The sequence below is a fragment of the Parasteatoda tepidariorum genome, chromosome 4, assembly GCF_043381705.1.
Source record: "Parasteatoda tepidariorum isolate YZ-2023 chromosome 4, CAS_Ptep_4.0, whole genome shotgun sequence".
Lineage (NCBI taxonomy): Eukaryota > Metazoa > Arthropoda > Arachnida > Araneae > Theridiidae > Parasteatoda > Parasteatoda tepidariorum.
The window spans coordinates 21654017-21676568 of NC_092207.1; the positions used below are offsets into that span (position 1 = coordinate 21654017).

General features: G+C 28.9%; 1 protein-coding gene across 2 annotated transcripts in view; it reads right to left on the bottom strand.

Moving 5' to 3' along the window:
- Positions 1 to 12816, bottom strand: part of LOC107450069 (acetoacetyl-CoA synthetase-like) — a 55737-nt gene extending 42921 nt beyond the window's left edge. Inside the window, exon 1 of one of the 2 annotated variants that reach the window (XM_043039719.2) lies at positions 12630 to 12816. In XM_043039719.2, the coding sequence (XP_042895653.1) occupies positions 12630 to 12702 (73 nt within the window). In that variant the 5' untranslated portion in view covers positions 12703 to 12816. The remainder of the gene's footprint in view (positions 1 to 12629) is intronic. The other variant, XM_043039720.2, reaches the window with a different exon arrangement.
- Between the last annotated feature and the right edge of the window lie 9736 nt (positions 12817 to 22552).

A 22552-nucleotide genomic window follows, 5' to 3' on the forward strand; every position in this document is an offset into this window, starting at 1 on the left:
TTAAGAATCAGCACAAATGGCACTATTTCAAGTAACTTGGATAATTTTTTATTGTTGTTTTCCGAATTATATGGATACAGAAATATATACTATTCTATAACGAAGAAGAACATGCAATAACTATTACAATTCTGTATGTTCTGAATTCATATTCATTCACTGGAATGACGAAAGCAATGTTGACTTCACTTTAATTCGTAATGAATTGAAGACAGAAGAAATGCATTTTACCTTAATACACACATCTGCAACAGTCATCAGTTGCAAGTTTGTTGATAATAGAAATTAAAAATTATTGAGGAATGTTTCTTCAAATGTTTGGCGTGTTCTGTTCCTGAAAGATTTACTAATATTCTGGAGATTTTTTTCAAGTTCTTCGGCCTTTTCCTTAGGGAAATTTTGTTTCTTATTTGCTGCTAAAAAATGGCGTCTGATTCAGTCAATGGTTTTGATGGAACTAAATGAAAACGTGATAAATTAATGTCTGATATTTACAGGCTCCCGCTAGACGGCTTACTCGAGCGTTGCGATCACGAATAAAGTTCTAAAACTATTTTTCAATTGCTTTTATTTTATCGTTTGGTTGGTGGCATCATTCATTCCTCTTCATTGTTCTATTTGCTTGTTAACTACGAATCACAAATTTAAAATTAAACAAAACGTAAATCATTAAAATAATCGTTCGTTTTTTTCAAACTGGGTATCATTTATTTTGTATTTGTTTTCATTAATATTCCTATTTCTCAAACATGCTTTCATAAATTGGAATCGTTTTGAATTGAATTCATTAGAGATAATCTCATACTATTTAATCTTCAACGTTCCAAGTTACAAAAAGACTAAACATATTCTGCCGTGTTAGAAAATATTGGACATAATCTTCACGCCTTCAATTTATAAAAGCATTCACCAAATAAGATTTAGTCTATGTTGCCTTCACGCAATAAACTATATTATATTTGAAATATTTACAAGATACACAAAAATTTTAAAATGTCACAAAAATCTTATTCTTTCAATCTCTTTTCATTTACATTTCAGAAATATCTCATGAATATTGAAGAAATATTTTAAATGTTTTCAAGTTCTTTGATGTATCGTTATTAGCCTACATCTGTTTATTTAAAACGAATTTCATCTACTTAAGAGCAAGGATAGAAAAAGTTAGAATGCTAGAAAATCCCATTTAAAGTTTACCTTCCTGTTCAGAACACAATCATCCAATGAATATTGTATTGCGTATTTGTCTGGAATCGAACCTCATAGAATCATTCCCGCCTAATCAATGTTAAGGTAAATATTTTTACTTTTGTAAAATTTTTGTAACTTAATATTTTAATTAATTTTATTTCAATTCATAGTTTTTTTTTATCATCTAAACTATTTCTGTGTTTCATTTCCTCGAGGAAAATGTTTTGTTAAGTGTCAATGAAAGAAAATAGCTTATAAAGAATTAAAAGATGGAAAATGTGAACTTTTCCCGCTTAAATTAGTACTCACACATTTTTTTTCCATGCACAAAGGTTTTTATAGAGTTCTTTTTATCATTGTTGTTGGTGATACATTGTGGGGCACAGAAATTCAAATTGTGAGGATGTTTAAAAATAAAAGGTAAATATTTTAATTGTGATTTTACCGTTTGGGAACTATGTAGATAATGTTTTTTCTTTTAAAAAGAGCATTTTTTAAAAGTTTTATTTGTTTTTTGTCCATTGATAGTGATTTCCGGCAAGCTTGAATTCAAAACCCAGAACCTTTTTTATAAACAGGTAATTCCCACGGTAAACGTGAAAACTTTAGTATAATTTGTGGTAAAAGATTTTAAGATTTTTTAAAGCGTTTCTTTTCTTTCCTTTTTTTTATAGTTTTAACGTTGTTGGCGTGGTTATTTATGATTGTTCAGAGAATCATAAAATATTTGCCTACTTAAAACTGCATCAGATTTTAACTTTAATGAAAAGAGTTTTGAGCTTTAAAAGGAAAAAATGAGAAGTAAATATACAATAAAATATAGCGTACACATAAAATGTGATTATATAACTTATATTTACACTATAAAAATTCCGGATCAAATTACGGATACATTATCCTCAAAATTTATTTTTACTCTAAAATATTATACTGTAACATTTATTTGATTAGAGTGATTCAGTGATTTTACGGTAATTGCTATTGTAAAAATTACGGTATATCAAATTTTTTGCTCCGTAACTTGTTCCAGTTTTACGGAAAAAAGTCCCTAAATACCGATTCCTTTCAGTGTAATTTTTTACATTGCAGTCTTACTATTTTCCTAAAATTTATTCGCTATCCATATATATAATAAAATAAAGAACTTGTGTGCACGTGTCTGTATATCAAATTGCGGGAAAACGGGTAAACGGTCTGAAAATGCAATATTCAACTTGTACAATTGTTAACAAATGAGGAAGCCCGATTTCTGATTTTTTTAAACTATCTTTTCTATTCAGAGATATTTTCTCATTGGTTTAGCGGAAGTCATTGTTTTAAAGTAAAACTATGAGCGATTTAGTTTTGCCAAATGTTATTAAGATAATTTTAGTAATGTTTGTTTATTTATAGCTCTGATAAAAAAAAAAGTTAGTTTATTGCACTTTCTGTGTTACTTAATGATTTTTTATTCGTTATGCCAGATTATTTGAATGATCAAAGTGATCGTGATAGCAAAAGCGGACTGCGTCGCCAACAACAGGTTTATTTTGTTTATAATTATGCTTTTAAAACACGTTACTATAAAAGTAAACCATTTCGAATCAACGGTAATTGAAATTTAAAGAAAAGTTGCGATCTGAAAAGCAAAATTAAGGAAGAAATGGTACCAGTTCGTTAAGGAGAAAAGTAATATAACGCCAATATAATTGTTGATAATTTATTTTTTCAATGATAATTATACTTTTTTATTAATTCTGATTGAAGTAAATAATAAGTAATGCACTAAGAAGCTAAATTAATGGAGAAATGATACTTATTCGCTGAAAAGAGAGAAAAAGTGACCTTACTATTACTGACACTAACGATGCTTAATTTTGGTAATAGGCGCTGGTAATTGGTGCAGTTTTAATAGGTACCAAATATACTCTTATATAGGTACAGAGTACGAGCAAATTCGGAGATTACAGCCAGACCAATACTTTGTACTTTTGTGTTAGATTTTTCACGGACCCTCGAAGATATACGTACAGGAGAAAATAACTTGCGGTAAATTTTAAAAATTGTGGTAAATTTTAATTATCGTGAATTGCTTCGAGCAACAGCAGCATCCCAGATGGTACTGAATATAGTTAATCTTTATTTTGATGGTATGAACTATCAAATAAGTGTTTTGCTTAATCTAATTTTACAGTCACCGAGAAGGTAATAAATAATAATCAAAAACATCGGAATTATTTTAGTTTAATTATTTGTGGTGGTATTTGTGTCTTACCGTTTTGCGCACGATTGTGTTGTGTTGTGCAGTACTGATTTATTGATGTTTATTTCTTTACCCAGCTCGAAGAACGGGTATTTATCTAGTGTTTAATAAAATGCAATTACAATGTATTTGCTTTATGATTTCATCGAGTTTATAATTTTTTATTACATTATGATTCATTTGTTTTATGCGCTACAATTGTCAAAATTCTTAATTACATTTTATTTATTTAACTTTACGTTTTATTTATTTAACTTTAAGTTTTATTTATTTAACTTTACGTTTTATTTATTTAACTTTACGTTTTCCATTGCGTTCAACAACTTGCAATCATTACGATATGTTTGATTTATTTTACGTATTAATCATGCTTTACGAAATTCAAGTTGCTCACTCAGTTATAAAAACATTTTTTTAACTGCACTTCATAAATTTCTCCTTTTTGCACTTACGAAATATTAAAAAGAGTTGGTTAGTCAAATCTGGAGATATCTCTTAATTTATTTAAGATAAATCCCAGAATTTTCACTGATCCATGAAATGCAATAAATTCATTAACTTATAGCCCTGCCAGTTGAAATTGATGCATGAATTGCATTGTTGTCTGCGTGAATCGTATTACCCAGTCAAGCAAGCAGCAGCTGCAAGATTGGGTCAATCTGAAGCATTGAGTGAGAAAAAGTGTTCGAAACACTTTCTTCACGGTTATGTTTCCGGAAGGAATTATTGCTTGTCTGCTTTTGTAATGAATCCCATCTCCTCGAGGGATTTTACACCAAACTTTACGCCAAAAGGTGTCTTTAGAACAGGTTGTAAAAAAGTCAAAGTGACAAACATTCTGGGTTTATGGGTTGCACGTGATTTCGAAAGCAGAAGAATGGATTTGCTTAAAAATGTGGATTACTGAACGGTCATCCATTCAAAGAAGATGGAAGTTGTATTCATTATTATTTTTTTTCTTCTTCTTCGTTTTCTGTCACGTATTCTTACCAATTCGCCTCCGACATTGAACTACGATCAGGTTACTTCCTGGACGACGAGATGGAAACAATGCATCATTTACCAGAGAGAGCTATTATTTGATATTAACGGTAGTGAAAGTTGTAGTACCATTGACCTTTTAATACAAATTGTCAGGATTTGTTTCAAAATGCAGTTGGAATTAGTTGAGGATTTAGAAACTTGGGCAATCACACGACACTATTCATCCATAGTTTCGCTGAATATGAAATCTTTCTGTATTCTTATTTTAGTATTCAACGTTTTGCCCTTGTGTTATTTTTTCTTTGTTTACTGACAATTACAATTTGTTTTAACATGATTGATTGTTTTGAAAATAATTTTTCTACTTTAATGTCCAAAAACCCGACACCTCAGAATTTATTAAATTACATTTAGTCCGATTTATGCGAAAATTGCAAATATTTTGAAAAATCACACAAAATTATGAGAAATATTTTTGACAGATTTATTCTAAATAATTTTTCTCTATTTGCCATTGAATAAACAATTACTAAATCACAATATTTTTTTAATTAGATCTTTCAGGCGAAAAAAAAATTAAGCTAGCTTTTGTGAGTAGTAAAAGATTATTTTTGCTTCATTTTATAAACTTATTTTTCATTCTCGAAGAGTTCTTACATAGATATTTTTTAATAGATAATATTTATAATAAATATTAAATATTTTTTATCAATATTTATTCTGTGCTGATCGAAAGAGGGCATGGATTTGCAATTAGTAAAATTGAGAGGTCAGGACTCCAATAGTTAAAAAACGTTTTTACAAATTTTTTTTTAATATCTATACAATTGTTTGTGCGTAAGAGCTGAGAAAAGTTAAAGGGAAAAATATTAAAAAAAAAATTATCGATAGAAATAGAAAGAATAAAATTTTTCGCGTGTTTGAAATAAAATTGGAAATGGCACCCATAAGAGGTACCCATTAGAGGAAATGATACCCATATGTACCCATAAGAGGACGCAATACCAATTCAGAAATCCCTCATGGCAAATTCTCTTTCCCCTGTATAAGTAGTTTGAAATTTAAGCTGCAGAAAAAATGAGTTCAGGTAAACGTGAAGTAAATAATGAAATTTGAAATGCTTGAAAATATTTTTTTTTTAAATATCAAATTGAAAACAAATTATGACAGGATTAAGCATTACAAAGTGGGGAAGTAATTTTGCAATAATTTGTTTGCATTTTGGTATTTCGAAAACAAATTTTCAGCAATTGGCTTACTTTTTCCATACTTTGAATTTTAATTTACTTATGTAGATGAAAGAAAATTTTCCATGAAAGATTTCTCCCTCGATATTGTGTCCTCTTAAGTAGTAAATGTTGTCATGGATACTTTGAAAAATGAAAAGGGTTATTGTGCGATATGCATTCTAATTTTTTTAAATTCGAACTGAACTAAAGAAATTTTGCATAGATTTCAGATATTTTTAACCTTCCTAAAAATAGCATAAATTCTAGGTCCCGATGTGTTTGAGGTTCGAGTGATTTTTGATATTTCAGAAACGTAAGTGACTAAATGTTGCAATAAATGTTCGATATATTTGCATATATAATATATACTCATAATGTCCGAAAAATAATACTTTGAAAAATTGCATCGGATCAAAATTCTAGAAATACACGTATAAAATATTTTTGAAAGATGCATATAGTTATGCCAAATTTGAACTCCAAACTGGAATTTCCACTTTTTATTGCATTTTTGGATTCTCCGGAAAATATTATCGCCCTTTGACTGGTAGGTCTTTGCCCTTTATTTACAGTTATTCGCAATATGAAAATGAGGGAAATCGTTCGAAATGAGGAATAAGACACAGAATAGAAACTTATGACAACATACTTGACCCTCCCCTCAAACTTGACCTTATCCCAGACGCCTTCCTGGTTAAGGAGGTAGGGTGGGTGGTCGATTATGGATTGGTTTTGCAAAATATTACACAGAAGAATTTTTAATTTTTCGATTTGACATGTACATTTCCGGATACAACTTTTACCTTATTTTAATTTCGCACTACAGCGCTACATGTAAATTAAAATGCTTAGACCGGTCAGTTAAATAGTGCAAATTTTTTTTGGGCAATCCAAATCTGAAATAAAAATTAAGTTTTCTAATTTCGGGTGGAAATTAGATAATACTTCTCGCGTCTTTTGAAAATGCGTTTTGAATACGAGTATTTTAAATTTTGATTCAATGATAGTTTTGAAGGTTTCATTCTTTTTGGACACTTATATTTATGCATATATGTAAAAGATGTATTACAGTATCTATTAAAACTTATCATTTACGTTTCTGAAACACCAAAAAAAAACACAGTTTAAAACCTATAATTGATCTTACTTTTTGGGAGGTTCAGAATTAATTTTTAATCATCAATTTTTTAATATTTTTGTGAGTATTTCCATGTCATTGAATTGAAATACATAATTAATTAAGTTTCCTTGATTTATCATTTTTCTTGAATTTATACTTTTTTCTATTTCATTTCATTAATTTCTGAGAATTTCTTAATTGGTTTTATTCCATTTTTGTTAAGTTTAAATTTTTTTTCAATTACTTTCTTTTCTTTTTCGAAAAATTAAAATTTCGTTAACATACTCTGAAATTTTAAATATTTTTTATAACTTGTCAATTTTTAAAAACTTTTTTTTTGTCCCATGCACTCCGTCCCGTGCAAAAATCGCATGTGAAAAATAAAATTTTTCAAATTGTTTTCACAATTTTTCTTGCAAAGTATTTTTTTAAAATAGTTGCATTTTTAAAAGCTGATGTCGTCTTAATCTATCCGACTCAAGTGGTGCTTAGTAAATATAATTTCGGAAGATCGCGTTAAATGTTTGAGAAATGGCCCATTTTCTCAATAGATAATTAACATTCACCATGTTAAATATTCAGAGAAATCTGTAGCATTTCTCCTTTTTAAACCATGATAAAAATACTGGCGTGCAATACTTTGAAATTTTTAATTGCATTTGAAGTATTTTAACATTTAAAAGTGATTAAAAATGCAAATGTATTAGGAAGTTAAATTAATGTATTTAAAGTTATGAAAATTAAGAATTCAAGATGTAATTAGTTATAAGACATATGAAAAATTTCCCTATCATAAAGGAGTAGCGGCAAAATTTATGATAAAGTAATTATTTAACAATTCACTTATACATTTATTTTTCTCATAATTAAAAAATAAGTTGCTTATGTTCAGTTGGTTATATTCAGTAAAGACCTGTTATGGAAAAAAAAATCGGAATTTTTCCTAGGAAAGACTCCTAATTCTTTTAATAAGACATAAAATCTTAGAAATTTTTAAAAAGTTTTTGTGGAACAAAAACTTGAAAAGAAATTAAAAGGCTTGGGGAAATATAATGATGCGTCACTTCGGCTTGTTGAAGACGTTGATAATTTATTATTAGTTGGGAGAAGAATTGGTTGTTCGTAAGAAATAGTGCTTGAAGAAATATGTTGACGAATCGTTGTAGGAAATTATTATTATTAATTTATCTGATTATTCCATTGTTCAGAGTGCTGAATTTAACTAATATAGAGACAAATCAAATTTGATTATTAATATAATAATCTATATTTTTAAGAAATAATTGACTAGCAAAAGCATGAATAAAAGTGAAAATATAAAAAAAAAATAACTGGCTAGCAAAAGCATGAATAAAATAAACTAAACACATAAAGAGATGAATAAAAAAAAATAAAGGCAAGCGATAATTTTTAAAACCAAAAGAGACATTTTTAGAACAACAGAGTTGGTGATTTTTTTAGAGTTTTGTTGTGGAATTTGAGTTTTCTTATAACCCGTTATGGGTTTTTCTAGTTTGCTTTACAAGATTATAACTATCCCGTTACGGGTACTTTATATTTGTTACTGTTTGTGTTGTTTGTGAAACAAAGTTATTTTTTTATACGATACGGAACTGTTATTTATATAGCTTGATACGTTACAGCTTCATAAAAATAAAAAAATTTCCTCAATTTTAGTGTAAATGACTGAATTAATAAATTTTGAAAACGGCCCGGTGGGCGTGGCCACTGGGTGGGAAGCTCCACAGGACACCTGCGTAAATCAAGAAATCAAAAATAAGAGTGTCACGTATACGTTAGCTTAGTTTTTATTAAGAAAAGGTAAGAAATCCATGTATTTGACGTGAATTGATTTAATTTATTTCCAAGGCTCATATTTTGACCTTACGCATGCAAATGTGTCGGTGGAAAATAAAGAGAGAAGAAGAATAATTAATTTTAGTAAAATCAAAACATCTAGCAACCATGTAACAGTTTTCAAATTCTATGTTAATGTGTTAGGCCGAAACGTGATGGCTCAGAGGATAGAGCGCTCGCCTTCCCATGGGGTGACCGGGTTCGAATCCCAGTGATGGCTGGTTTCCGCATACGGCTTGCACCAACCACAGTGCTGACGTAAAATATCCTCAGTGGTAGACGGATCATGGGTTAAAGTCTCCTTGCTGACGGGCTAACCGTGGGAGGTTTTCGTGGTTTTCCCATTCATGTAACGCAAACACGAGTTAGTTCATTCAAAAAGTTCTCCACGAAGGCAAAATTTCTTCCGATACTTGATCCTGGAGCTCCCTTGTCTTCTGGATTGGGTTCAAAATAACAAGGCTATGACGTTGAACATTGTTAGTCGTAAACCCAAAATTGGATCGGCTGTTCAACGATGGTTATAAAATAAAATGTATAGAGGGGATTTTTAAAAATACATTTTATTCAGCACTTAATTCAAGGTTGCGGTGCAAAAAAGATTTCCAATTACACTAATGATTTTTAGTTATTGAGAAAGAGCTGAAATAAGATAATAATTTAGTTTTTAAGTGGTAGGAAATATGTTATGGACATTTTTGCATGGCAGTCAAAATTTTTCGAAACGTGCCTTTTTTTTAATGCATCAGACTGTCTCTTAGTATTGTTTCAAGATAGGTATTAGGCAAATTTTTGATTTGTTTATCTCCGAATAGCAGCACAATATACAGCACTATCGTATTGCCCATTTAGAAAATTTCATCAAAAACGGGTTTTCATCGTGTTTTTCATCAAAAACCTTTTTTAAAAAATTGTTTGAGGGAGAAAATGAAACTGGAACTCAATTATATACAACACAATTCAAGTAAATTATCAATTAAATTTTTAAATTGAGGTATACCGAAAACTATTGAATTTTTTTTAACAACTTTGTGTGTTAACATAAAAGAATACTTAGGTAAATGATTATGTAAATTAGTATTGGGTATAAACTTTACAGTTTAACTGTTATAGAAAAATTTTGTTTAATTCTCTGACAAATAATTCAACATTGCTACTACATAATGCAGTTTTTGTTTTATTTTTTTTTTTAAAAAAAAGAGGTGTGTCGTTAAACAGTAGCGATATGCCGTTTGCTTAGACTTGACAAAATGTGTGTCAAAACGAAATTTGCCGTTTCTGTCCGTGTTGTGCTTTTATTTATAAAATCTTCAGTATTAGTGTTGGGAAAAAAACCATCTGTACAATTTAGATGCATTTGCAAAATGGCCGGAAATTTTAGAAAGCTACATCAAATGTATCAATAAGCGATTAGCTGTAAAATGTGCGTTGAGTTTGTTTCTCCTGCACTGTCTCATTCATGCGCTTTGCGGAGAAAAAACATTGCTATCGTTCGTCAAGAATAGAGGGTGGAAACAAAAATCTGATCAGTTCGTATTTCACTGAAGTTCATTTGTCTCGGGAAGAAAAATAATTTTGGGGCCTAAATTCGAAACAACGCTTTAATTTTGAACTTTGAACTACGATATGATTTCCATAACATTACAGAATACTACTACAGAACATTACATTATTCCATAACATTATAGAATACTACTTCAGAACATTACATTATTCCATAACATTATGGAATACTACTTCAGAACATTACATTATTCCATAACATTATGGAATACTACTACAGAACATTACATTATTCCTTAACATTATGGAATACAACTACAGACCAGTACATTATTCCATAACATTATGAAATACAACTACAGACCAGTACATTATTCCATAACATTATAGAATAATACTAAAGAACAGTACATTATTCCATAACATTATAGAATAGTACTATACAATAGTACTATAATGTTATGAAAAGTTATGAATCTTATTGAAAGGAACTATAGAGAAGAGAAGAGAGTACTATATAGTTTAGAAAAGTTCTGTCACGACTTGATTTACTTAAAAAAAAGAAAAAACTTTTCATAACATTTAGAATAAATCATCCGGTTTGCTTTGTATAAAGTATATTAAACATTGCTTAAAGTATATTAAAACATTATAAATGATGGTGATCTCAAAATCTGAATGCTAACACTTGACATAAAATATCGGAAAAGTTATTTATTCACGTTTGTTTTTTTTAAAGGTTTTTTGAAAACAATTTATTACCTAAGTTACCCTAAGGCNGATGGAAACAAAAATCTGATCAGTTCGTATTTCACTGAAGTTCATTTGTCTCGGGAAGAAAAATAATTTTGGGGCCTAAATTCGAAACAACGCTTTAATTTTGAACTTTGAACTACGATATGATTTCCATAACATTAAAGAATACTACTAAAGAACATTGCATTATTCCATAACATTACAGAATACGACTATAGAATAATACTATAATGTTATGAAAAGTTATGAATCTTATTGAAAAGAATTATAGAGAAGAGAAGAGAGTATTATATTGTTTAGAAAAGTTCTGTCACGGCTTGATTTATTTAAAAAAAGAAAAAACTTTTCATAACATTATTTAGAATAAATCATCCGGTTCGTTGGTATGCTTAAAGTATGTTAAAACATTATAAATGATGGTGATCTCAAAATCCAAATACTAACACTTGACATAAAATATCAGAAAAGTTACTTATTCACTTTGCTTTTTAAACTTTTTTTAAAATTTATTACCTAAGTTACCCTTAGGCTTGACATATTGTCATTTCAAATAAATAAATATAAAGTTATCTTTTATTTAATAGAAAACAAGGTTAGGGCGTTTAAAGAAGCTTTTAAAAACTAAGTTTATATGTCATACTCCATTTCCTTATTTTTTTTTAACGACATGTATAGATTTCAAATTAATTACAAAAATAATTTCATATCAACACAGAAATAAGATGTAAAATAAGTTAGTAAGTACTTAAGTTAAAATTTAGTAAAATGAGCACTAATATTAGGAAAAGTTCCTGAATTTGACGCTTAATTAAACTAAAATGAACTATCGAAATGTTTTATTTTAGTAATGGATACACTAAATGATCTAGAATTATATTCATCTTATTTTACAAATTATTCTAACTAAAAACTGGTAATAAAATGTTAAGAATTATATAAAAATAACTTTCGAAATTTCCTCATATTTTTTTTATGAAATGTCAAGCATATTTTATTCATAATATTTCTAAATTTTATAAATTATTTTCCGGTTATCTTTAAATGCAGCAAATATATTTTTTGTTGAATTTATAAATTTTAAATGATTAAAAAAATTTTTTTTTTGTACAAAAAAAGTAAGCTAAACTAATAAGTATTATAGTATAATATAAATATTTAGGATATAAATATGGTTGAACTTCTATTTGTAAATTATAATGAAACAATATTTTTAAGTCTATAAGAAATTATTTTTATTATTCACATATTAAACAGTTTTGCTTATTTCTTTTTATAATAAACGTAATCATAATCCTGTGTTTATACGACAATATGTTTATTGTTATATGACAATATGTTTATTGTTTAATGACAATACGTTTGTTATTGTACATTATATGTTGCAATTTTAATATGTTACAAATATAAAGTGATATATTTATTCAAAACTTTTTTGATGAAAGTATGTAATAGTAATATATGTGAATAGCTTAATGTTTTAAAGTAAATATTCAGTGAAAGAAGAATATAATATATATTAATTTAATCCAAAAACTGATATATATATATATCATTTCAATTTAAAGTACATTACTCCATTGATAGTATATTTTAACATAATAGATCTTTAATATAATAATAGATGTAATTGACTTTAACATTGCAGACGATAAAAGTTAATGTATATTTGTTGATTATAAAGTTATAAGCAACATGAAATCTTGAAATATTGAAGCCCTCTAGGGCTATTATAAATCTCATCATTTACCTTTAGGGGGTAGATTCTTGTTGGAGGCATGGTTGTTATTGGTGAAGGGCTTTACTTGTTGGATGCTGATCATCTTGAGAACAATTGAAAAATCGAAGGAATGAGTTTCTTATTCCACTTGGAATAAAGGAATGACTCTACCTGCATCCTTTCACCTTCTTTTCATCCATCTTGTTTCCTATCGAGTATGCTACCAATTTGGCGAAAAATCGCCTTTTTTCCGGAAGTAAACACTACTTTTGTTGACCCTAACCTAAAAAAATGGATTTTGATTTCAAGGTTCCAAATCTTTCACCGTCTGATTTCTGAGAAAGAAAAGATCTCAGCCGACCGTCGAAGGCTACCTGGCGTAAAAAGTTTGTTTTAAACGTTAGAATGGAACGGAATTGGTTATTGGCGTAATCAGTCACACATTATTAATCGCTTATCTTTTGCATCTAATTAGATGGGTTTAGCCCATACACTAATTGGCGGATATTCGGTGATAACTGAGTTGTTTGTTTTGGCATATATCGACTTTTAATTGTATTTCAATGTCACTTCAATGCAGTTTGAGTGATGTACTGAAATAAGTAGAAAAAACTGAAAGAAACTGAGCAGGATTCTGAGTGAAAATAGTGACATTGTTTCCAAAACTCATTGTTTCACCTTGATTTGACAAAATTTTATTTAATTTTTATAATTTTCAAAAGAACGCGATATTTATTCAGAAAATGTAGTAAAAAATAATTATTTTAGTTAGTTTTGTTGAAGAATTCTTTTATAATTACCACAAATAACGAGGCCCTATTAAGAAGTAAAAATTTGATTCATGATAATCTAAAACGGAGCTACGAAAATCGGAGCTTAAAGAAGCACAAATAGTTTAATTTTGTATAGGAAGTAACATTTTTTAAAATTTGATGTGATTTGAAGCTTTTGTTTCTGAGAAAAAAATTGAAGCTACTGCTAGTTATTCGGAAAATATATATATATAAAAACAACTGGTAATTAAAACATTTCTACTTTCACTTTTGATAGGAAAATACCTTTTTATTTTTTACATTTTAACAAGTATCTATACTTAAGCGTGAAATCTCTTTAGATTAAAGGTAACTGTTAAAAAAAATGTAGTAGTTATGGATAGTTTATTTCTTTTGAATAACAGGTGGAGTGGAATTTTTTTTGCTTTTAATGATTTTTTATTTTCCGCATAAATAATAGATCTGGTTTAAGTGTTTTATGTTTATTATGATTTGAATAATTATTGAAATCATAAAAGCATCTTTCGGAAATGATTGTAATTATTTTTTATTTACCGGATAAGTAATGGATCTGGAATATGCTTATTCTTATGATTGGAATAATTATTGAAATCATAAAATCGTCTTTTGAAAATGATTATAATTATATTTATTTTCCGTATAAGTAATAGATCTGCTTTAAGTGTTTTATGCTTATTTTTATGATTGGAATAATTATTGACATCATAAAAGCGTCTTTTGGAAATGATTATAATTATTTTTTATTTTCCGGATAAGTAATAGATCTGATTTAAGTGTTATATGATTATTTTTATGATTGGAATAATTATTGAAATCTTAAAAGTGGTTTTTCGAATTGAAATATGTATTTTTCAAGTCACAATCGGTAAAAATAAAAATATTTAAGTAACATTACTTATTTTCTATTGCTAAAATATTTTTGGAAAAGTATAAGAAATGTTATTAATGATACTACTTCTGCTACAACAACAGCAGCAACAACAACAACTACTACTACTACTAAAACAAATAATAATTATTAGGGTACTTTACCCCCCTGTTTATTAAAGTTTGCCGAGGTTCAAAAGGATGTCTAAACGAAATCTTCTAATGTTTTAGGGAGAGAGAGAGTGCAAACGAAAAGATAAATATTTTTAGATACGTTTATGTAATAAAAATTTCTCAAATCTCTTATTTAAACCATTTTAGATTTAAATTTAAAACATGTTTTGCTTTAAAAAACTAATGTAATTGCGAGAAACAATCCTTAAGGCTGGTGAGCGGACAGAGTAAGATGTGGAGTTTTCTTGTATAATGTACATTTCCTAATGGAATATTTTGAAACTATCAAATTAATTTTTGCCACAACATAGTTGTTAAACACCTTTACAGATCTATCAATTTGTTTAATGAAAGGGAAAACGATATTTGACCTTTACAGATTTATCAATTTATTTCATGAAAGGGAAAACGCAATATTTGACCTTTACAGATCTATCAATTTACTTAATGAAAGGTAAAACGCCATATTTGACCACTTTCAAGAAAGAATTTTTTTTTATATTTACGATGTAAAAAAAATGAATAAAATTGTGTGCAGTCAACTGATTAATTCATCATCACAATTCTCGAGATATTAACAAAATGGTTTCTGGATTTTGGCAAATAAGCGTTTTGATGAAAATAAATATTTACATTAATATATTATTAGAAGTTATAGTTAATAAGATTCGTTTAACGAGTTAGAACTTAACGATCAGCTTCATGCACAATGTGATGCATGCAAAAAGTGTATTGAATATATCTGTCCGCCTGGGTAATCGATGATATTACATTACGATTGTTAACTCACCAAATTTCCTATAACAAGATACTTTTTATTTTAAATGTTATTTAAAAAAAATTATGATTTATTTCAGTTCACTAATAGATCTTAATGGAATCATAATGGAATCATAATGAAAATATATGGAGGGGGTGGGTGGGGGGCACAAGCCTAAGCAAACAGAAATCTTTTTAGCAAATATATTTTAAGGGGTCACAGTACCCTTGCAATATTTTTTTAAAATAAAGGTATAATCATGTATTTTGTGGATGCTTTACATGCTCTTTTAACTTATAATCAATAATTTATCTTCAAAAAATAGTTAAACTGTTCAATTTTTTTAAAATTTGAAAAAAAATTGAGAAAATTCAAAATTTTTAAATTCTTAAGGCTTTTTTATTTTAACATATTTTCAAATTTTTTTTCTTAGTGCTTACAATATTCATTAACATTCTTAACAAGTTCGTGCATTCATTTGTTGATATACCAGTTAAAAGAATTTTTATAGATTATTTTGTAAAAAAGTAGAAAAAAAAGTTAAAAATTCCTGTTAAGTATAACATGCTGTAAAAATTGTAATACCTCATGAAATTCTTATTCCATGCACAGTTTAAATAAGTGTATTATACTTAAGATAAAAAAGTTTACTTCAAAGCTTTATCTTAAATAGAAAAAACTTTCCTAGGGATTTAATTAAGGTTAAAACACAAAATTATCATCTATGAGAAAAACCACTTTAAAGTCTGTATGCTGAACAAGTTTCTGTATTAAGGCAATCTAAAATCATTCAGAACTTTTTAAAAAACTGTAGATAGAGACATGATTTTTTTTCAGTGCATTTGAAATAGTTTTGAGTTTTATTATAAGCAAAAAAAAATTTTCTCGATATTTTGGTCAGTTTTTGGGTAAGTGAATAATTTAAACATTCGTAGAAAAATTGTTTTATGTCAAGAAACAACAAAAACAACAATTATTGCGAAGCAATAACCGAGATTAGTGAGTTGACAGAGAACAGGAGCTTAGTCCCCTTAGTGGGAAAATAATACTGCAAAAGCGAGAATTGAAACCACGAAAATTGCTTTATTGCAGTAACAATCAATACTGATGTGAACTTATTTTTTTAAGAAAAAAGATCTTGTGTGCCACTATTTCAAACAGGAAAAATAATTAAATAAATTTTTTTTAATCGTGATTCATCGATAACGAGTAGAATTTATTTCCCTTTATTTCTTCTCGTTGAGTCACTTCGTTGATTTTTTCTGAAATATAATTGGTTATTTTTTAATTCCAGGTTATCATTTAGTTGTAATTAACATATTAACGAAATGTTCTTACATAAAATTATAATAAATACATATTTTATTAAAAAATTGACATTTTGTTTTATAAAAAAATATTAACTTTTAGGGAGAAAAACAAAAACAATGTTGAATGAGACGCAATCACGGAGGTCAAGTGAATAAGAGGTGGAGTCTCACTGTGTTTTCGAAAAATTAGTAAATGTTATATAAAAAAACACTGTCACAATATTAATTTACATAAAATTAAAGTACTTGTATTCACTAAAATATTTACAGAACGGTGCTGAATTAATAAATAAACAGTTAAATAAATTTGATACGTCTTTTTAGCACTGCATAATCGTTTTTCTATAAATATTCTGAGCATTTTGACTTGCAGTCATTCAAAAAGACTAAATTATTAATCAAAATCTTTTTACGGTCTAAGATGAGATTTTAAATTCCAAACATATTTCAATTAAGGATACGGAAAAAAAATTCTGGTAAAATAACCGCACTGTATAGTAATGACATTTTTGGTAAAAAATCTGGTTAATAAAACCAAAATACACAGTATTTAAACCCTTCATTTGGTAATTTTTCCGTATATATGGTAACGGCTTACTGGCAATTTTGGTGTTTGAAATAATAGTTCTCATTACCACACGTTTAGTAAAAAATACAAGACTTAAAAGTAAATTCAACCAAAAGCAAAAATACAAGACTTAAAGATTAATTTAACCGAATAAATTGTTTTTATGCAGTGCTCCAAGGTATCGGGATAAAATCGGGGATTGGTACCAAATTTTACAGCACTTACCCGTTTCATCACACACTGTAAAACCATATCTTATTGTTAATTATACCAAAATCATTACCCCAGCGCTTCGGTAAAAATGATCAAGCTTTTTGGTATTCTCAAAGAGTCAGAAACACATTAAACTTTAGCATATTCTGGAAGTTTTGACCATAATTTTTTCTTAGCGAAGGTTATTTTTTCTCTTAGTTAAAGGGGGGCATAAACGATATTCTATAAATAACTATGCCTTTTCACAACCATCTCTATAGTAGGACCGTGGACATTGGACAGTAATAAGAAAACTTTTAATTTGGGTCAAGCAATAAATCAATTATGCTACTGATCAATCATTTAAATATATGTTTATTGACAAATATATGAGCAACAACAATTTTTACAATCATTTATATAGTCGTTTCATAACTTATCTCTTATAGGTACATTCCGCGAATATCAGGGCATTATACACAGTCCTCATTAACCTGTTATACTGTAAAAAGCTCGACTACTGTAGAGTCGACTACTGCTCGACTACTCTTCTACTGTTAAAGAAATAGAATAGAAAAAAGTTCAATTATTCTTTCCTACCTGGATCTTATCTATTTACCAGACTTCGCTACTGCAAATCTTCTTCGCTTGTGTTTAAAAGAAAACGAATTCTAACAATAACACAAATTTAATGACAGGACGGACATTACACAAAACGATCTTCTTTAACGAAGCTAAGGAAATCAAACTAAAACAAAATAAAAAACATTAATATTCATAATATGCATTCAGTCTGAGCGCCATCTGTTGGCATTAAAGTTAATCTGTTTCAACTATTAAGTGCAAGTCGTCGATCTGCCAAATCAGGGGAGCCATCCTCTGTGCAGGGGATCAAAATTGTAATGTCATGTCTTCTGATCATCCTCAGGGATGTTTCACAGACCGTCGCCAATAGCCCATTGTGCAGCTCTAGTGCGACGTAAATAAAGTACCTACCTACATATTAAGAGACACTTTGATTCCTCAAATAACACAGCAATGTTTCTTTTCTCGAAATTTCTCTTACTTATTGAGTGTTTTATTTTGTTTTTATTTTATAACCGTCGTTGAACAGCCCACCCAACTTTTTGGGTTTATGATTACTAATGTTCCACTCCGTAGCCTTGTAATTTTAAACTCAATCCAGAAGACAAGGGGACTCCTGGATAAAGTAATCGGAGAAATTTGCCTTCGTGGAGGACTTTTGATGGAACTAACCCGCATTTGCGTAGTTAACCATAATGCATAGAATAAATTATTTCTTAAAGGAGATTAGATGTTTGTAAACGATAAAATATTTTAAGTTTAATATTTTAAAAAAAGAGTAATTTGTATTATGCTTAGTACTGAATTATTACTGAATATGACTGAACATTAGCTCAGTGTCTCCCAACCCATGGGTAGCGAATTGTAAGTATACATTTTTCAAAATGAGTTTTCTATAGTACTTGCCAGGTAAAATTGAAGCCAATTTTTGAACATTCTCCTTGCACAAACCTAAATATTTCATTAAAACTTACTGTCTTTCACTAAAACTTATACTTTTATGACAATTATTTTCCAAAGAGCCTTGGTGGATCAGGGGATAGAGGGCTCGCCTCCCAATGAGGTGACCCGGGTTCGATCCCAACCATAGCTGATCGATTCGAATTCCGCATTTGGCTTTCACTGACCACAGTGCTGACGTAAAATGTCCTCAGAGGTAGACGGATCATGGATTAGAGTCCCCTTGCCATCAGACTAACCGAGGTAGGTTCTCGTGGTTTTCCTCTCCATGTAACGCAAATGAGGGGTTAGTTCCATAATAAAGTAATCCACGAATGCAAAATTTCTCCCAATGATTGATCCAGGAGTTCCTTTGTCTTCTGGATTGGATTCAAAATTACAAGGCTGCGGAGTTGAGCATTAGTATCCGTAAACCCAAAATTAGGTCGGCTGTTTAACGACTGTTATAAAATAAAATAAAATTACTTTTCAAACTAACTAAAGTAAATAAAAAGGTTTTCACTAATATATTTATCCTGTTTCTAAAATGTTTTTTTTAAAAAGTAAAATCAACGTGATTTGCAAATGAATTATCGATAAAAAAATAGTTAGTAATTAAAAATATTATTTAATTGACCGAGTGTTTTTGAAACTAAAATGAAACACTTTTAAAAAATGACTGAAGCAGATGTTGAACCGGAAATATTTCAATGACGTTATTTATAGTAACTTGAATATTAAGTTATTGGTTTAAAAAGAGAGTAATTGAATATATTAAAGTACAATGGAAGCAATAAAAGTCATAACACAGAAACCGGCTGTTTCAATTTTAAATGATTTCATTCTTAGCTTCAATTTCGTAAGATAAAAACAGCGATACTTTGCATAAATTTCTTTCAAAATAAGAACTTTTACCTTGAACTAATATGCATAGGATATTGTTTCTTGAATAACTCTTTGTAAGCATTTAGCTGCATTCATATAACATAGTTTTGTATTCGTATCACGCTAACAAGCCAACTCGAAGTCAAAACAAACTGATTGAAGACAAATCGAATCATTGATCATATCTTTCTTCACTGCTTGAACAGTTGTCGAACTGATTTTCATCTTAATCAAGCGATTAAGGCTGCCCCTTTATCAATTTAAAACTAATGAAGGATTAAAGGCATAGATAGTCAAAAGTGTTCGTATTTCGATATCTATATCAGTTTGGGTTTAAGAATTCAGACACATAGAATACACTAACTTTTTTAGGAAAGTTGTTTAATATCTATACACAGTGCGAAACCCCCCCCCCACCCTGAATAGCTTTTGATCTAATGATCGGATCTTCACTCTTGTGGGATTCAGTATTAATGGTTCGAGGTGATATCTCAAACTTGCTAATTAGTTAGTGCAGACAGTATTTTAAGTTACGAAATCAGACACTTTCGATCAGGGATTCGAACCCAGAACCTTTCTCATGCAATGGCAGTTCCCTAACACCTACACAGACCGGTCGGCAAAATCAGAAATCTAAATTCGTAGAAAAAGAAGTATGTTCATTCAGAGAAAGAACGTTTTTGTTTCTGAACGTTCTGTTTGTAACTTAAAATATCGTCTGCACTAAAAATTAGCATATATGAGGTCATCCTCTTGAACCATTAATATTGAGTTCTAGAGAGTGAAGATTCGATCATAAGATCAAAAGTAATTCAGGGTAGTTCGTTCTCTGTACATATATTATTTGAAAATGAAATAAAAAAAAGTCTAATTCAATCGCAAAATAAAATAATTAAAAACTTGATAAGAACAGACACAACGGAAAAAGAAAGGGTTAGCCGTATTTAAACTGAGCTCTACCCGGCAAAAATGTTTCCTGAATATTTTGTATGCTTTTGCGAGAACTAACAAAACATACAGTAAAATAGATAATTAAAACCTAAAAATTTATTTATGAAACAAGCAAAAACTTAACAAATGCAATAAATAAAAATTTTGTTTGTGAGCTTGCTTCCTTTTAATCTCTGGTGCGTTAATGTATACATATGACCCCCAATGGACAAAACCTTTGCACGAAAATTACAAAAAGCTTTATAATTTTTTTTTAATTATTCAGAAAATTTTCTATTTTAGTTTTATGAGTTAAAGAAATGTATAAATATTTCCAATGTATTGTTTAGCTTACAAAATATGAATTTTAAATACGAAAAATATACAAATTTTCAAAAAACCGTTCAAAGCTCCCTGTCTCTGCCGTAAGGCAAATTTGGTTCAAATCAGACCAGAATTGCGGTTTTTGTTTAAGGCATGATAAAAAAAAAGTAGATTAAGCTGGTTTAAAAAGGGCATAAATGCTATACTAAATGTGATTTTTATACATACACTGTTAGAAATTTCTCAGAAAAAAATGGTTAAATAACTATTCATTAAATTGTTATTTCACCATATTCAAACAAAACAGTAAAATAACTATAAATAAGATGGTATTCAAACTGTAAACTGTGAGAAAAACCGTTTTTTAACTGCTTCCACCTATATAATTAGCTGTAATTATATTAACTGCTTATACGGTTAAACAATCAGAATTTTATCGCAGCAACTAGGCCCACCAAATGAAGCCACATAGTTCTTTGCAGACAGGTACATAATATAACTGAGAGGGCTAATCTGTCTATCTCATGACCGGCAGATCTAGGGATTGAGCCCCAGCGTTGATACTGCAATATTTCCTCCATTCTTTCAACACATAAAGAGTCACCAGTGTTCTGCTCTCCCCAGTTTGAGATCCTGGATTATTAGAATACAATACTTTCATTTATGCATAAATGATAGAGCCATAGAGCTGCTATATATCCAATATCCAGTTTGAATTTGAATTGTTTGGTTTTAAAACCATGCTAGTTGTAAATGGTTAAAAAAACGTTTCATTTTGTATTAACGTTTTTCTTAAACCGTACTAATGGTAAACGGCTTTAAAACTATAAGGGTTAGGTAAAATGTTATTTACTGTAAACTTTGCGGTTAATTGCATGGACAGACTGCTACCGGTAATTTTACCATAATTTTAGAATAAAAATTTCAACACTGTAGGATATTTACATTTAGTTGCGAAATATAATTTCATGCGAACGATAAGTGATCTAATAAGTGATTCTTTTGCAATATCTTTATTTTCAATTTGTCTTTTTTACGGTTTATTGTAAGTTGATTTGAGTTTCGCCAACTTGTCAAGAATGTATTAAATTAATGAGAGCACTAATTCATTCAAGTGCATAAAAATACACGGAAAATTTAGAAAATCGGTTTAATTACACACTGAGTCTACAATATTTTTCTATTAAAATAAAAGTAATTCAATACTTGTCCATTAATATTTATGATAAATCAAAATATCTTTGTTTGATAACGATTTTGTGATAAGCACGTAAATATTCTTTAAAAAAATTAACAAATTTGAATTACAAGAGTATGCCAATAATTATATTTATGGTCTTAGATTAAAATAATCTCAAAAGACCACGTAACTTAGAAAATATTATATTACTGCAATTGTTCATTATTTGTGATCGGAAATTGCGAAACAGTTAAGTCCTTCAATGAATATTGAAAGTTCATAGTTGTATTATATTTTTTAATTTATTTTTATACCTGGCGTTGAACAGCCGACCCATTTCTGAGTTCATGACTATCAATGCATAACTCCGTAACCTTTTATTTTTGAATACAACCCAGAAGACAACGGAACTCCTGGATTAAGCATTGGATCAAACTAGTTTTCG